At 31.2% G+C, this 18,376-nt stretch overlaps 2 protein-coding genes across 2 annotated transcripts; one reads left to right on the forward strand and one right to left on the reverse strand.

Annotated features, from left to right (window-relative positions):
- Window positions 1-211: 211 nt before the first annotated feature.
- On the reverse strand, window positions 212-5,472 carry LOC129911050 (E3 ubiquitin-protein ligase RFWD3). The gene is made up of 3 exons (XM_055988689.1): window positions 5,270-5,472; window positions 4,941-5,205; window positions 212-2,056 (listed from the first exon to the last, which is right to left on the reverse strand). Exons 2-3 carry the CDS (start codon window positions 5,194-5,196, stop codon window positions 447-449), a joined length of 1,866 nt encoding a protein of 621 aa, XP_055844664.1. The 5' UTR covers window positions 5,197-5,205; window positions 5,270-5,472; the 3' UTR covers window positions 212-446.
- A 3,805-nt stretch (window positions 5,473-9,277) lies between these two features.
- On the forward strand, window positions 9,278-16,276 carry LOC129911052 (cold shock domain-containing protein CG9705). The gene is made up of 3 exons (XM_055988692.1): window positions 9,278-9,840; window positions 9,950-10,072; window positions 15,944-16,276. Exons 1-3 carry the CDS (start codon window positions 9,692-9,694, stop codon window positions 16,122-16,124), a joined length of 453 nt encoding a protein of 150 aa, XP_055844667.1. The 5' UTR covers window positions 9,278-9,691; the 3' UTR covers window positions 16,125-16,276.
- Window positions 16,277-18,376: the final 2,100 nt, after the last annotated feature.

Here is an 18,376-nt window from a genome sequence, read left to right on the forward strand (position 1 = left end):
ATCGATGAAACCTGGCTGCATACAAGAAAAAGCGTGACTCATCTCCTGTCCCATTTCTCCTAAGTAGTGTGATAGATTGCTATTAAATCGTAAAAGTTTGAAGACAGCCATACGTATATAGAGTTATCAGCGTAAAGTGTAAAACTATTGAACAATTAGATTTTTTTTTCAAAACTTCTTTATTTTGCTTAAAAAGTTAATAAATCATTCAAAGACTTCAACCAAATTATTTAAGCTTTTTTATTTGAAAATAATAATCAAGAAAAATTCTATCCAGTCTTGAATTTATTAAATTCGAGAACAAAAAACTTAAACCTAACTTTTTTTTTTATAATATATTTAATTCAGAAAAAAAAAAGTTATATAAATGCAAAAATAGATTACTGTCAAAATTCAACAATAGTTTCAGTTCAATCAAATAAAACAATAGTTTATACCACCCAATGCTATCGGCCACTGTCTGTAGTAATAACCTTATAGATTCGGCATTTGGTCTCTGTAAGAGCACCCAAAAATGTACTATTCGGCACATACACCGGACAAGTATCGTAAACAACCTCTTGCACAGGCATTGACTGTAAACGTTGTTCGCGTTTCATATCAAACAACGACAGTAGTTTGGCATCCTGAATATAACCAGCCACCAGAGTATTATTCTCGACCAGAATTTGTGAACACCGGGTCATCACTGGTGTAGCTTTCGAGCCAAAAAATGAAACCTTCACATTGAACACAGGCAAATCATCGATTTTCTCCAATTTACCAAGAATATATCTCGATTGGGGATACCGTGTGCTACTCCTTGCAAAGACTAACAGATTCTCACTAGTCGTTTCGTAGGACATCGATATGAAGGGACCCTCCACACCGATTTTGGTGGCCCGGACTTCCTGTCCAGCCCCTACATATTCATAGAACCACAGCGACTGCAGTTTACAGACTAGGAAACCTCCATTGGGGAAGTGATTTGTAACTGGGACAGGAGCAATATTAATCACTGGACTCAAGTCACCTTCGGTTTTGAATTCTTCCACAATTGTCTCAGGGAATCTTATGTCATAGGCGTATGAACTGCCATGCTGAGCACCTAAATACATCGTATTCTCTCGCTGGCCCTTGTCCAGCGAACAAGCCCACAACGGCTTATCGGTTGGACTGAACACAGACACCGGCGCTCTCGAACTAGTGTCGAATAATTTGGCTTTGGATTCCATAGATGCAACAACCAACAACCTTTGATCAGAGCTAAAGCATATATCCCTGACGGTTTTGGCCGATGTATGAAGGAATGTTGTCGGCCGAAATACTGGGGTATCAATGAATCGTAGTCCGTATCCTGGAAACAGACTCTGTGAGGATTTCTGGGAGACAACCATGGTTTGGAAGTTCTGTGAGTATATCATCACCCGACAGCCTGGGTCTTTTGATATTTCAATGTTCTTTTCCATGAAAAGTTTGTAGGAACGGAGCCAGGTTACAGTCTCTTGAGAACCAACGTTCGAATTGATACTACTTCCGCCCTGGCGAAGGCTGTTCTTCAAACGTTCGTTATCTCCAGCTAACTTTTGAACTTCCTGCAGAATCATTGTGTAGCTCATTTTGAGAGTTGCCAGTTCGGTCTGAGATTGAGAAACCTTGGCCTTCTCTTGATCGAGTTGCTGCCGCAGTCGATGCTCTTCACTGCGATCTAAGGCACGTATCCGGCGTGCATATAAACATCGAATGTCTCGATTGACAGCACGCGTCTTGCATTGCGGACAACATTTTAGTCCATTGCGGCCGGATTCAACAAGCCAACGACGAATGCATGAGTCTCCGAAGAGATGGCCACATTTGAGAGAGACAAGTCTGTGCTCGCCCGACATTTCCCAGCTGTCTAAGCAGATGGGACAGGTAAGGCCATCGTCTTCGTTATCATCAAGATCGTCGACGGTTTTTAAATTTGGTGTTTGTTTGGGTGAAGTTCGTTTGCGTTTTTTCGCTGGTGATGGACTAGGAGGACTTTCATTTGCTGTTACCGGTAGCAGTGGTGGTGGGACGTTAACAACATTTGGTTCTGGAAATAATTTTGAAATGAAATTGATTTGAACTACAGAAAGAACATTTGAATTTAAAAAAATAAATAAAGAGAACAAAATAATAACAAGTGACGTAGTTTAGCAAAGATTCGATTTCACAATATCGAAATCAAAAAGCCACGATTTAATAGATTTTAAGAACTGTAGCTTCGTATTTCGCTTGGAAAGTTTGGAAAGGAGAATGAATAATATTTTTTTAGCCGATAAAAACATTTTACGATTGAAAGAAGATATTTTTTAAAATGTATCGTTTTCGGTCAATTTTAAATAATGGTCAATTTTGACGCCTACATATCTAAAATCTTTCACTATTTCAATATTTGAAGAAAATACTGAAGCAAGTTAAGATTAATTAATTGCTATTTAACGGCCAATTTCTTTACATTAGTCCTAAGTCAGCCTAGTACCCGCTATAGCTAGACCAGCTACTAGCACTGGTACTCGGTCCTAAAGAAAAAGTAGTACCTGAGCATTTCTTCACATTTATAGGACCCGACCTAAAATCACAAATCGGTACTAGGAATTAATACGTCTAAAACTGGTCTAACAATAATAATAAAATAAGCAAATAAAATTCCATCAAAAGGAAAAAATGTAAATATGTATTTGGAGATAGAAAGAATGCAGCAAAACTATCAATGAACAAAAAACTGGATGAAGAGAATAATTATGGTTTGTCGAAGAGTGTACAAATATTCAATTGTCGCTCCTAGGGCATTTGGTTTTTGGATTTTTTAACCACTTGGAAAATGTGGTTGTTATTCAATTATTGAAGTAGTCGTATATGAACCCGTTGCCAACTTTAAAGCAATATTAAGCTTAAAATTATACGTTAAAAAAATGCAGCTGTAAATCATTATGAATGTATTTTAACACAGCATTTGCCATTTCTGGTGTTTTTGGTAAACATTCAAATTTTTTTCATATCACCAATAACAAAAAAATATGCTCTTATCAAGGAATAACACCCAAAAAATTAAAAAATCTGCAATATCTCTTAAAAAGAATGAGATCCATTACTTTGATTCTAGTGCCGCTAGACTACCAATTTTCAGGTCCTAACTAAAACCGAGTATAAACTTATGCTCCGTACCAATTAGACAGTTCTATAACTTAGTACTTGTGTGAAGAAATCACTTGGTAACGATTTGACTACTAACGATTGGTATAATAACCAGGTCCTAGCTGATTTTGAGGAGCTAGCTTGTACCGAGTCCTAACTAGTACTTGGTCCTAAGTTGATTTTTCTAAGGCTTATTATCTGCGTAAAGAAATAAGTTGATACCGATTTGAGTACTAACTTTAGGATTAGGATCTGTATGAGCGCTAGGTATCTATGAATAAATCGGCCATAAGAGTTTAAATTTAGAACAAGACGGAGCAAGTTTGGTTTTGTTACTGACTACAAGTTGATTGTCCGCAAACCATAGCCTTATACAGGGTGTCCCAAAAGGGTGTGGATCAAACGAAATATGCTGATAGGCCTACTTAAGGGCTCTCAGAATTTTGTAACTTGTTCATCCCAAATCCTTACGATTTTCGATTTAATGCAATTCTTGTGAAATTTCGAAAAATCCCTACTTTGCAACAGTATTTTGCTTCCTGTGCCCACTATTGATTTTCGTTTTTTTCAAATTCATTTACAAAAACATTGCCAATCATTAGGAACAATTTTTTAATCAAAATATTTTTTATTGTATACGCCATTTCGCTGCAAATTAACTTACAGTTTCAAGTTTTATAAAAAATCAATTTCTAAATTTTATTTGAGAGCAACAGCGCAAAAAAAATTTGTAGGGTGTGCGGATGGTTTATTATTTTGAAAAGTTGTCCTGTTATTGTAGTTCTCAAAAAAGTATAAAAGTTTCCAAAGTTGCAGTTAGATCGCAAAATATTACAATTTGAATCCAACAAAACAGGGTTTTTCAGAACAAAAAACAAACAAAAATAAACACATTTTCTCGAACTGTTATTTGTTTATTTTTCTTTGAACAAAAGCCTCTATTTTTGTTTGTATTTTTGATCTGAAAAAATTCTGTTTTGTTGAAATTTGAATTGTAATATTTAGCGATCTAACTGCAACTTTGGAAGCTTTTATAATTTTTTGAAAACTACAATAACAGGGCAACTTTTTAAAATAATAAACCATCCGCACTCCGAACAAATTTGTTTTGCGGTGTTGGTATCAAATAAAAGTTAGAAATTGATTTTTTATAAAACTTTAAACTGTTAGGTAATTTGCAGCGAAATGGTGTAAGTAATAAAACATATTTTGATTAAATAATTGTTCCTAATTATTTGGCAATGTTTTTGTAAAAGAATTTGAAAAAACAAAAATCAATAATGGGCGCAGGAAGCAAAATACTGTTGCAAAGTAGGGATTTTTTGAAATTTCACAAGAATTGCATTAAATCGAAAACCGTAAGGATTTGGGATGAAAAAGTTACCAAATTCTGAGAGCCTTTAAGTAGGCCTATCAGCATAATTCGTTTGATCCATTACTTTTGGGACACCCTGTATACGTACATAATGGTTTATATCCGAAACCAAATTTAATGAACTAAGTGAATTTTATTCAATTGCTAAATCATCAGCAAAGGCGTTAACTTTCCCTTAAATTGGTAGATCAAAGACGGAATTTATATAAATCAAGAAAAGAATAGGTCCAAGAACTGACCCTTAATGGTTCACCCCCAAGTTAATAACCATAGAATCACTTTAAACATAATAAAATAGGTCTATAGTTCTTTATATCCTTTTTGCTGCCTTTTTTAAAAATATGTACTACAAAAATAGCTTTCAAATCGTTTGGAAAGACTGAATCAGTGAAATGGAAATACATTAGCCTATTGGATAACTCACCATTTGGAGGTAGTGGCGGTGGAACTGCTGGCAATGGTGGATTAACATCTGGGATTGGAGGAACAACAACTGGAAGTAATTCAGCCTGAATAGCATTCGGTTCAACAACAACAACTGGTTGTTGTTGTTGTTGACTTTGTTCGTCTATAATAATAATTTCTGCATCAGGATCTTCGAGATCTTCTCTGGGTGCTCTGATTATAAGTGGTACATCATCTTCACTATCACTTCCATTTAATAGTTCAGGGCTTTGCATTGTTTGTGGCTAAAAAAAAACATTCAATTAAATGAAACTTGTTTTGTTTGAGTTTTAAATTAATTTTTCTTACATTGTTTTTAGTTTTTTGATAAGTTACATTTAAATAGTTTTTTTTAACACAGCATTTGATACCTGAGTGATTTGTTTAAAATTTTCGTTTTGTTTTTTTTTTATTGTTTTAATAAATCAAAGCTTTATTGTGCAAGAAGAAAGGAAAGTTAACAAATTTTAGGAAATTTTTTGATTTGGATTTGTTTGACATTTTTGTACAAAAATACATGACAGTTGAAAATGATGTCGCTTCTATACTTATGGAGAATACAGTAATGGATGTAGAAAGTGGACACTGAAGGCGTATTTTGTTATGAGCTTATTTTTACTACAGCCCAAATTAGATAACTTTGCAAAATATATCATTTTGAATGTCAATACGTATAGAAAAAAAAATTATTTTGAAATTTGAAACGACTTAAATCGCTGAATTATCAAATTAACAAATTTTAGGAATTTTTAGATTGGATTTGTTTGACATTTTTGTAAGAAAAAAATTACATTTGAAAAATATATCAGGGGTATTCACGATCCGGTGTAACAAAAAGGTGTAAAAATGCAAAATTTTGTTTTCTACTACCACAACTACAATAGACAAATTTTGCACCATTGTATTTTATTTTTGCAATAGGGTTAGGGTATAGCAAAAGTGTAAAAGTGTAAAAAAATTTTAGTCTGTATATTTGGTTGTTTTATTTTAAGAAACTGTTACACTTTTGCACTTTTACAACGATGCAAGACCATTTGCATCGAATCGTGAATACCCCTACCCAACTAGCACAACAGCTTCTATAAATTGAAATCTCGCAGGATCTACTTTCTATACAGCTTGTATTGAGCTTGCTTCTGAATTTAACTGCTTATAGAAGTTCGGACTTGTTTAAAAACTTCTAATAAGTTGTTTAAATACTGTTAAAGAAACTTAAACGAAAAAAACTTGTTTTTCGGATAAGCCTGTTTAATGAATTTATAGAAGCTTTACAGAAATTAACAAGTTTTGTATTTGATTTTTGGTTTTGATATTAAATAATCTAGCTCGGACACTTTTTGGTTTTGACATTGAATAATTTAGCTCGGACATTTTTTTGCTATTTGAACTGATAAAGTTTTTGATTTCATTAATGAATATACTAGGATGGCCGAGTGGGTAGAGTGATGGACTACCACCAAGCAGATATGAAGTTCGATTCCTGGGTGTGGTAAAAAAATTATATACTTTTAAAATTATTATTAATAGATATACTAAAAACGAATGGAATGTTATACAGGGTGTCCCACAGTCACCGCCCCAAATGAAAACCATGGATTCCTGAGGTCATTTTAAGTCGAAAAACTTAAGAGGTAATTTTCTCGTTTTCGTCCCGTTTTCGAGTTACCACGGTTTTTATGATTTTTTCTCTTTTGTCCTTTAACTGGCCTTATCTTTGTCAAACTACGTTTTAATCGAAAGATTTTTGTTGCAACCAATCAAGAATTTATTGCAATTTAAGTTTGTCTCAAAACTTTTATTTCTGCGGACAACCGTTTCTCCACAATTTTGCATCAAACACAATTTTCTTCGTTTTTTAAGTTGTTTTTTACACTTTCATATCATTTAAGTCAAAAAAAAAAAACACGTTAATGAGTGTAAATTTGTTGTGCTTTTTATTAAAGCCCAGTTTATTTTCATAAAAAAAATAGGTTTTATTTCATAAAAAAGGCTACTGAAAGTAATTAAAAAAATAAACAAACTGAGTGAATTAAAAAAAAAATAATTTTTAAATAAAAAATTAATTTAAATGAATTAAAAACTTTTTCTGAGCAATTGTGGTTAAGAAAAGAACAAATAGATAAAGCTCAGAAAAAGTTTTAATTCATTTAAATTAATTTTGTATTGAAAAATTATTTTTTTTTTTTTAATTCACTCAGTTTGTTTATTTTTTTAATTACTTTCAGTAGCCTTTTTTATGAAATAAAACCTATTTTTTTTATGAAAATAAACTGGGATTTAATAAAAAGCACAAAAAATTAACACACATTAACGTGCTTTTTTGACTTAAATGATATGAAAGTGTAAAAAACAACTTAAAAACGGAAGAAAATTGTGTTTGATGCAAAATTGTGGAGAAACGGTTGTCCGCAGAAATAAAAGTTTTGAGACAAACTTAAATTGCAATAAATTCTTGATTGGTTGCAACAAAAATCTTTCGATTAAAACGTAGTTTGACAAAGATAAGGCCAGTTAAAGGACAAAAGAGAAAAAATCATAAAAACCGTGGTAACTCGAAAACGGGACGAAAACGAGAAAATTACCTCTTAAGTTTTTCGACTTAAAATGACCTCAGGAATCCATGGTTTTCATTTGGGGCGGTGACTTTGGGACACCCTGTATATATAATATCAGATCAAAAGATAAAATTCATGATTTAAAACCAGTTAAAAAAGAATTCTTTTTTGTTTTTGTAGTTGTTTTTTTTTTTTTTAATTTCGATAAGACATGTATTAAAGAGCTATACAAGCTCTTCCGAAGCTATCTGTCAAACCTCAAAGCTTCTGTAGAGCTTCGGTAAAGCTTCGTTTAAGATCCTTATAGAGGGTCAAAGTTGTATAACGTTCTCCTTTTTCCATGCCCAACAACCTTACTAAAGTTTAAAAGAAGCTGAAATGTAGCTTTTGTAATACCTTAACCGAAGCTGAAATGTTAGTTGGGATATCGTTTCGGTAGGTATGAAAAATACAGTGATGAAAGTAAAAAGTGGACACTTGAGTGTTTAAGCCTAGTTCACAGCTTAGACAGTTTGGGTACTACCTAAAACAGCGTCTCCACTGAGCATACAGCTGCCCAAAAACACAACCGCAATCCAATCCACAAAGAGAACAATTTTTTTCGCTGGCCAAATTTTGTCATGTAGTCTCATTTTATCTTTCGTTCACACGTGTAAGGTTTTCTCTTGAATGTAGAGGTAAAAGAACTCGTTTTACTTCTACATTCAAGAAAAAACCCTACACGTACAAGAAACGTCAGAATCATGCCCATGATTTGAACAACGCTCATGTCATATGTTCAAAAAACGAGATTCTTCGACAAGATGTCTGTGTGGGCATGGATTTTTCTGTCTCCATTGGATTTTTTATAGACATGTTCATGAACCGGGCATCGTTCATGTCCAGTGGAGGCGGCCTGTTAAGCCTAGTACGCTGCTGGTGCGAAACGAAAAATTTTCAAGTCTCCAAAGTCGACAACGAAAATGCTAAAAAAAATATCATCGAGTATTCTGTCAAAGTCAAAATAAAAAAATTCAAAATTAATTTAAAATCAAGAAAAATCAACAGAAAATAATTTTTAAAGCAAGAAATAAATCAATTAGAAGTGAAAAAACCGTCAACACTGATCCTGGAGTCAAGAAAAAAGCACAGGACAAAAAAAACTAAGTGACAAATGAGTGAAAACTCTTCAATTTTTCGCTAGAGCTGCGTACTGAAAAACGAAATTTTTCGTTCAAGATTTCGTTAACGAAATTTTGTATGGAAAATTAATTTTCGCTTCAGCTGCGTACCAGGCTTGAAAAACGAAGAGCAAAACGAAATTTTCCGTTCAGGATTTCGTTAACGAAATTTTGTATGGAAAATTTCTTTTCGCTTCAGCAGCGTACTAGGCTTCAATAAAAAACAGGATCAAGCGTTAATTTTTACTTAAAACTTGATGAAAAGTTTGACTGGGTGAATATCAATTTGGGAGTTAAGTTCCCAAACACTTGTTAGCTCTTATCTTATCTACCTCTAAAGAAGTTTTTCATTGCAATAAATCCCATCTATTACTCTTTTTCCTAATTATAAAAAGTTGCCATTTTTCATGGAAAGCCCCATTACCTAAATGAAATAAATATTTTCTGTTCACTTTAAAAACACTCTACTGTCTACCATTCCACCTTCACATGTTAGATGTCGCCCGCTTCACATAGAGTTCAAATAAATTTCCCAACCGGCTTATTTGATCCCAAAAAAAAAACACCTTCTAATTCGAACTGCGTTCCCCAAAAAATAAAATTACCAAAAGACATTCCTGTCAAAATCGAATTGCAACAAAAAAGAGTATTAAAATAATTGGCAACCGAAAAATCTTCGTGTGAAGTAGTTTCTGCTCTCTCAATTTTAATTTTTGCTCCCAATTGGTTTCAATTTTTCAGACCAGACGATACAACTGGAATTTTTTTGATCTTATTTTTTTCTTGTAATTCTTCTTCTCCATTGTCCATTGAAAACACCGTTTTGATTGTCTTTTTTTTGTCTCGAGCTTATCGACATTTTTTACACAAAAAAAAAGAAGTTCTTTCAGAACAAAAAAAAAAAAAAAAACAAGAGTGAAAGTGCTACTTTGACGCGTAGTACACTGATTTTTTTTGTTCTTCTTTTTTATTTGTTTTTTCTGCAACAACTAAATTAAAAAATACACACACCGAAAATGTCTTCTTCACAAAACACTCCAGAGAAGACTCTGACAGCCAGACCGCCCATGTGTCCACGTTCATCGAGCCACAGTCCAAACCATCCAACTGCAAGTCTTCAATTACCAAGTCCAATTATTACGAAACGAACAAGGACTGCCTCAACGTGAGTTTATCTATAATAATGAGAATGCACCATTAGATCATGGGCATTCTTCCAACAAAATAGGTTAATTGATTTTTTTCATTTGTCTTTCTTGCTTCCTTCTTTCAAGTTCCGCTCGAGCTTTAGAAAATCCAGTTGAAACTGGGATTGTCAAGTCATTTAGTCGATCCAAGGGCCATGGATTTCTTACACCCCATTCCGGTGGCGAAGACATTTTTGTTCATATCTCGGAGTGAGTAATTAATTAAATATTTTTTTATGAAATCATCTTTTAAGTGGAATTGCCGTAAGATTTATAATTCGCAATCAAGGGAAAGTCAATGAATCTTTATATAAACTGGAAATGTGTTTTAAATAGTAGGTTTATAGAAAAATGTTTTAAAAAAAAATTTGTCTGCTCTTAGTTTTTAATAATTTTAATGTTTAACACTGGCCAACAATTTTCAACTTTTTAATATTTTCCAGAAATATTTACTTATATGTATGTATGTATGTATCAAATTTTATAGATTTGGGTTCAGTAAGTTCAAAAATCGTATTGGTTTCTTTCTAGCAGCTTTAGTTTTTGAAATATTTAATTTTTCATATTAGGGGCATTATTCATACTAATTTTAAAGTTTTCCTTATTTTGAGCGTTTGTTAAAATTTTCCAGAAAAAATTATATTAAGGCTTGACCTCACCGAAGGGTACATGCGGTAGCGGTACGGGTAATTGTATTAAGCAAAATCCAAACTGGAACAACAACGTTTAGGTGTAGAATATTTTTCAAACAATTACCCGTACCGCTACCGCATGTACCCTTCGGTGTGGTCAAGCCTTTAAACTTAATCAGTGGCGAAGCTTGCCCTGTGATGGCCCTGTACCCAAATTATTTTGGTTGCCCCTCCCATCTTTATATAATTTGGAAAAAAGTTGAGAGCGGGAATTTTTGAGCAAGTGTTAATCAACATCTAAAAAAAAAAACATAGGTATACCTATTTGCAATCGAATTTTTTTTTTTTTACGTTCAGAAGCAGATATTTTCGGATAAAAGTCTCGAAACAAGTTTTGGTTTACAGACACGAGTTCACAATGAATAGGCCTATCTATTTTTGTAAAAAAAATTAAAAATTCATTTTTTTCGGATTTTCGTGATAAAATCAAGGTTAACCCCTTGCCTAAAAAAAGGACATTTTAAAAAAATTTCTCCAAATCCATCGAGTGAGACATCAAAAGAAGAGTCTCTTTAAGCTCTATTCATTGTTGAAAACCAAAAGCTTCTTGGAGGTCCGGTCGCTGAATTATATCCCATTTTCAAAAATTTCATAGTTCAAATTTTTTTTTTAATTCCAAAATGTTATTTTTTCCGAATTTTATTTTTAATTTATATTTAAGGTATGTACATATGTAATAAATGCTTTTGTAATAAAAACTTCACTGAAATTGAATTAGTGGCCTGTAGAACAATGAAAATAATTAAAAAAAAAAAATTATTAGTAGCATAATGGGTGTTTGGAAAATTCGATATTTCAAAAACTTAGCACGTTAGAGGCATTCTAAAGCAGAATGTCAAAGGCCATTAGAAAAGTATAATTTTTTTTCTGTGGAAACATTTTTCTCTCCAATATTTCTGTCATTAGCCTTGTTTTTTCTACAACTCAGTAGCTACTCATTTTTACTTGCGATATAGGTACTATAGGGCAAGTTTAGGATTCGTAAAAAAAATCGAACTCGAGATAACAATTTTACATGACATTACGATGATGGAGAATGCCAAAAAAGTGGGTCCTGCAATTCTGTCTGTCTGTCTGTCTGTCCGTTTGTCTCTATCTGGAGCTGCAGCCTAAACGAGTGAAGTGATTTTCTTCAAACTTGGTGGTTAGCAGTTTTTGGTGATTCCCTAGAGGGGAAATTGAAATTTTTTTTTTATGACCAAAACTAACGGTACCTGCCATATAACGGAAATAGAAAAGTTAATTTTTTTCAAAAACGGCTCTAACGATTTTGATTAAAATTTTTGTGTGTAGTACTACACATAATAGCCAACTTTTTAAATAAAAAAAATATTTTTTGTACCGTTATTAACGGTACCTGTCATAGAACGGTTTTTTTCGTTTCTGAATATCTCGTACAACATTAACCCGATTTAAATGAAAATTTTTATACAAAAGTGTGTAAGTAAAGATAATATTAAAATTTTAAAAAATTTTCAAAAAACGCATTTTTGGTTTTTTTAAAAATATTTCAAAATTTTTTTTTGAAAAATCAATTTTTTGAAAACGAATCAATGAAAAATTTTGAAGTTTAGTTTTTATGTGTAAATTAATTATTTCTTCAAAATGGCATACCAACTTTTTTTTTGAAAAATGTTAAAAAATTTTTCTATATAAAAAAATATTTTTTTAAAAAACGGCTCCTACAATTTTCGAAAATTTTTTTCTAAAAATACCTTTTTATACAAGAAATAAAATGGGGTATTTTTTATTTTTTTTTAAGATAATTTAAAACGGAGTTTAATTAATTATAAAAACAGATTTAATTTTTTTATACTACTTATGAAATTTCTTCAAAATATCAAATTTTAAATTTCTTGAATGAAAAGCTTTAATATTATAGTTACTTTAAGCATAAGAGCAAGTACGTGCGACCCCAGTCATGCAATTTATTTTATTATATTTGAAAAACAATAAAAACAAATACTTACTTGTGTAATTTGTATTATTGTTTTACAAATAAAATGAAAAATGAGTACCTACTGAGTATTAGAAAAAACACGCTTATTTATGGAAAAATCGATCCTAAAAATCGTATTTTTGTTTTTTCAATTTTTCTAAATTTTTTTTTGAAATAAAAGTGTATTTTTCTACATAGCCTAAAAAAATGTTTTAATCTAAATAACGGAATTCCAAACATTTCAAAAATCAAAATAATATTTTAATAAAACAATATTAGGTAAAAAACATTTAATTTTTAGCCATATTTTGTTACAATCAAACGATTATATCTCATTTTTCTCAATATTTCTTAGGTTATTTAAAAAAGGTAAAAGTTGGATATAGCTGATACAGCGGTAGCTACGCCCCTCAACTTGTATGTATGAATGTATTTGGGGTCAGTAAACCTTAAAATCACATTCATTTGTGATTTTTTGAAATATTTTAGTTTTCCACATTTTGGTGGTATTTTCGTACTAATTTTAAAGGTATGCTTATTTTAACTGTTTTTTTTTTACATTTTCCAGAATATTTTTTATCGAACCTAATGTATTTGGGTTCACTTAGCCTAAAAATTACACTAGTTGCTTTTTAGGAGCTCTATTTTTTAAATACAGTTAAAACTCGATTATCCGGGATTCGATTAACCGGGACGCTCTATTATCCGTGATGAAAATATTTGAAATTTGTTCTGGAAAATAAAGACAACGTATTAATTTAAACTCTGTTATCCGTAATAAACTCTACTATCCGTAATATATGAAAAGTACCTAACAAATTCCTTCACTTCAAATCAGTCCTATGCAAAAAGAAGTTGCGGGATATGTGTAGTATTTTGTTTTTTTACGAGTATCTTATTTTTGTTTTCGTTTTTTTTTTTCATAAGTTTTTTAATAAATACTTAAATATATATATAATCCAGTCAAATAAGGGTTTAACCTCGGAATGAATGTTAGTAGAAATTTTGTTTGCTCAATATCTTCCTTTTGCCATTCTATAATATATCTCAAAAGTCTAGAAAAATCTCATGTCCGCTTGTCGCGATTTCAAGGTCAAATCGCGAAATGGAGATTTTCAAAATTAGCAAAAATAGGCTATGGTATTATACACACATATGATACATGATTTCAAGGTATTCTTTAATGCTGATTCCAAAAAATCTAAAATCAAGACAATCTGACGTCTCTGGAAAAAGTTATACCTGTTTTTCATCTGTCAACTCATATTATTATAACAGTTGCAAACTTACTGCCGAACAACCCTTAAAAGTTATAGTAGATGAACCAAATTTTGCATGAAGATTTTAGAATCCATCATTATTAAAAATCAAAACAATCCATTACAAAAAATATATATACCTACGAAATAATGGTATTTTTTGATGCACTAAAGAAGATTCTTGTTCATCTTAGGAATAAGTGTTAATAGGCTAATTTTTTCATTTTAATCTTTGTTTGGATATTCTTTAACTACCCTCAAAAATCTAAAAAAATCTCATGTCCGCAAGTCCTAATTTTCTTGGTTTGAAGATAAGGTGCAGATTTTAAAAAATTGAAAACTACACTTCAGATATTTGTGTCAGATCAACATGAATAAGGTGCTTTACTTTTCAGGGATGGTCAGGTTGACTTGTTTGTGAGTATAGTTGGAATAAGTGTTAAAAAATACCTTTAAATCATGTCGCTTATGTTGGTATACATATAAAAATTTAAACTTTTCTTATTAATTATTTAAAATCTGCACCTTATCTTCAAACCAAGAAAATTAGGACTTGCGGACATGAGATTTTTTTAGATTTTTGAGGGTAGTTAAAGAATATCCAAACAAAGATCAAAATGAAAAAATTAGCCTATTCACACTAATTCCTAAGATGAACAAGAATCTTCTTTAGTGCATATCCTAAAATTTGCCCCTCCATCAAAAAATACCATTATTTCGTAGGTACATATATTTTTTGTAATGGATTGTTTTGATTTTTAATAATGATGGATTCTAAAATCTTCATGCAAAATTTGGTTCATCTACCATAACTTTTAAGGGTTTTTCGGCAGTAAGTTTGCAACTGTTATAATAATATGAGTTGACAGATGAAAAACAGGTATAACTTTTCCCAGAGACGTCAGATTGTCTTGATTTTAGATTTTTTGGAATCAGCATTAAAAAATACCTTGAAATCATGTATCATATGTGTATATAATACCATAGCCTATTTTTGCTAATTTTGAAAATCTCCATTTCGCGATTTGACCTTGAAATCGCGACAAGCGAACATGAGATTTTTCTAGACTTTTGAGATATGTTATAGAATGGCAAAAGGAAGATATTGAGCAAAAAAAATTTCTACTAACATTCATTCCGAGATTTACCCCTTTTTTCTCCTTATTTGACTGTATTAATAACTTTTTGTTTGAGAAAAGAAAGTTATATTATTCGGGATTTTCGATTATCCGTAATGGGCTCGGTCCCGACCATCCCTGTTAATCGAGTTTCAACTGTATTTTCATTTTTCACATTTTAGGTGTAATTTCAATTTGTAATTAAAATTCTTTAGATTTTAATTATTACAAGCATTTTTAAAGTTTTAATTGAAAACTTTATTTCGAATGTAATGCATTTCTGTAAGTAAAATAAAAATAAAAAATAAAAATTTTATAAATAAAAAAAAATTTAGCTGCTAGAAAAAAACTAATGTTGTTTTCGAAATCAGTGCCCTAAATTTAGTAAGAAATGACAAACAATGGTCTGGAAAATTTTTGTGTGTTGGGCAGTGAAATTATTAATTTTCGAACTCTTTCTTTATTTATATTCAGCCCTATCGGGAGTTTTAAGTGAACAAGATTTCACCCGGAAAAATTTAATTTCACTCACTTTCCGGGCGAACAAAAATATTTCCAAAATATTCACGATAGGGATGATTAGCTTATAAGGCTCCGCGAAATTAGGCCCCAGGAAATAAGGCCCCAATGTAAAATGAAATAAGGCCCCAAAAAATACACACGAACAACAACAAGGAAATTTCTCAAATTTTGGGGTGTTGTTTCAAGCTTCACCCCACGGCAAAAATCAATTCGTGAAAAGTCGGCATTAGCCTCGAAGTTAAGATTGAACCTCTAAAAAAACGTAAAAAAGAAGTCCCTCAAATAAGACAGCAATTTCGATTGAAACGTGCTCATATGGAATGACTCAGCGGTACTAATTTTTCGGTAAATTGTGGTTAAAAATTGTAGTAATTGAGAGCGGTCAAATTTTTTATTTTTAACTTTTCAGTAATGCAGTCCAACACTCGTTATACAGATTTATTGACTTTCCCTGGATTCCTAGATTTTACAAATTTTATGTTTTACGGCATTCCACTACTTTGTTAGGGACTTTTTTTTATTGTTGTTCTTGTTCTTCTTAAAATTCACAGCATCGAAGGCGAATACGTTCCACAGCCTGGAGACGAAGTCAAATATCGTTTGTGTGCCATTCCACCGAAATTCGAGAAACACCAAGCCGTTCATTGCCAGATAATCAATCTTACACCAGAGGTTCATCATAAATGGGAAGAACCTTTCCAAAGTTGTCACGATTCCTCCTCCGATAAATAAATTCAAGTTTACTTATGGATACAGCCATTTTTCTTTAAACAAAAATAAGAAAAAAAAAAAAACAATTAAAAAATAAAAATTGCAACATGATGATTATCCTCCGCGGGGTCTCTTAATTATATTATACACAACAAACAGAAAAAAAAAAACAACCAGATGCTTATGAGATTATTATACAGCTGAATGTAGTATTTTTTTATCATAGGTTTTTAAAAATTATCAAAAAAACAGAAGATTAAATTCGCGCAAATCAGAAAAAAAATAACGTAGAAATAGAAATATTTTTGAATAATATTTTTGGGTCTTTTCTTTTAGAAAAGAAAAGCCATTGACTTTTTTAATTTTAGGTATACCGAGTAGATAGCGATGCAAACATACATAAATGGTTCTCAAAGTTTGCTTCCATGTGTTCTCTTAAAATTTTATTCGGGATGTGGGTGGCATCTTCAATTTTATTTTGTAACTCGATTTTTTCTTATTTAAAAACATTTTTGTATTCTTTTAATTTTTTTTGTTTTAAACTTAACTTTATTTCATTTTTTTATGTATCTAGTTTAAATAAAAATATAAATGATTAATCAATAAAATGGTATTTAATAATAATAAAAATAGATTTTTTTGATTTTTCTTTGTTTTGGTTAAATTTAAATTGTTTGTCTAATTTTGTTTCGAAATATTATGTGTAATTGTACCTACAATATAAGTATGAGTACTTTTAATTTCCGTACTCTTTAATGTTATCTAAATGTTAAATGCTAATAATGGGGTCTTTAAAGAACTCTTACTAAAAATGTTAAATGTAAAAACAAAAAAATACAATTTAAAATAAAAAAAATGGAAATATCAACTGGATTCAGTTTTTGAAAATTTTGTTTAAGGACACTAATTTATCGACTAAGAATGAGAAAGCCTGGATCATGTTAAGCAAATTGATAACAATCTTACGTCTCAGAAAGTTGTGTAAAAAATGACAGCCCATCAGGGAATCTGCTAGATAGCTAGATACAACTGACTATGAATAGAACTCGCCGGAAGAAGTTTTGAATTATTAGAAAATATAATTTTTTCGGTGCCATTGCCGTATTTTTTAATATTTTTTCTTTGTGAAAATTTTACATGTTCTTCGAATGTCATACTTTGATGTATACCATCGATTTAAATAAATGGATTTTACTACCCTCACCATTTTTATTTCCATGCGCTGAATACGAATTCGATATCCGTTTGGGCTCATCAAGTCCTGGTTTTGAGTAAAGTGCAAAATACTACCAGAAATGGCAAAATTGCATATTTTTTGCACTACCAACTTTCAGCCAAAAAAGGGCGTTTGCATTAATACGTCTAAAAACACTATATAGCACCGATACACCATCACCGAACACAAAAAAATAGGTACATTTGGCCAACCCAACTAAGGTTCTGTATGTCCACGTTCCAGGTTTTGAGTGAAGTGCAAAAATACCACCAACAACGAAACTCGGATTCATCGCATCGATAGACATAATTCTAGGTGAGTCTAGCCGGTATGATTGATGAAGAGAAGTTATTTCAGTTTATCTTCATTTTAAAAAGCTAATGTTTCAATAATTCTATGAAAATTAATCCCGCAATGGGTTAAATGTGTGCTAAGATTTCGTAAAAAATCGAACCGAAAATCGAATGGCCCCGTAAATCTATTCCTTCCAAAATTATTTTTAAAAACAACTTTTTTGGTGAAGTTCCTTTTTGTATTCCTACTCAAGCTTCAAACGTTTCTCTTTTTTTTTTTCTTATTTCTGTTTTTTTTTTGTTTTTTAATCTGTCGAGTACCTACTGCCTCTTGTCCTTGGATATCGTTATATTATTTAAATATTTTTGTATGAACACTTTAAGGTTTAGGTTCAGAAATAACAAAATTAAAATCAGTTGGGCTAGCAAAAAAGTCGGAATAAAGAATTTGAATTTTAGTTAAAAAAGTACACATACACTACTGTGAACCAATCAACTAGTAATAACAAAATTGCAGTAAAAAAAACTTTTGGTCTGAAAAAAAAACTAATTAATTTTTTAAGAGTTATTAGTGTTTGGTGTAAAGAATGGTAACAAAATTTTGCAAGAAATCTTTTATATAGACCAATATTAAGTTCAGTTGAATAATTCTTTAAATAAAATCATTTCTGTGTTAAACTTTATCTCGGTTCCTGTTAGAGGTAAACCCCCTATCACGTACATTTTATTTAGAAAAATAGTTTTGCCAGTAACTAACATTTTAT

This window comes from Episyrphus balteatus, chromosome 2 (genome assembly GCF_945859705.1).
Source record: "Episyrphus balteatus chromosome 2, idEpiBalt1.1, whole genome shotgun sequence".
NCBI lineage: Eukaryota > Metazoa > Arthropoda > Insecta > Diptera > Syrphidae > Episyrphus > Episyrphus balteatus.

Bases quoted from the DNA above. Each gene is read 5' to 3' on its own strand.
- LOC129911050 (XM_055988689.1), bottom strand. From the start codon at position 5,196: ATGCAAAGCCCTGAACTATTAAATGGAAGTGATAGTGAAGATGATGTA. The intron at 2,057-4,940 runs GTGAGTTATCCA...AATTATTTCCAG, and splicing joins ACCGCCACTACCTCCAAATG to AACCAAATGTTGTTAACGTC.
- LOC129911052 (XM_055988692.1), top strand. From the start codon at position 9,692: ATGTCTTCTTCACAAAACACTCCAGAGAAGACTCTGACAGCCAGACCG. The intron at 9,841-9,949 runs GTGAGTTTATCT...CCTTCTTTCAAG, and splicing joins CGAACAAGGACTGCCTCAAC to TTCCGCTCGAGCTTTAGAAA. The intron at 10,073-15,943 runs GTGAGTAATTAA...TAAAATTCACAG, and splicing joins ATTTTTGTTCATATCTCGGA to CATCGAAGGCGAATACGTTC.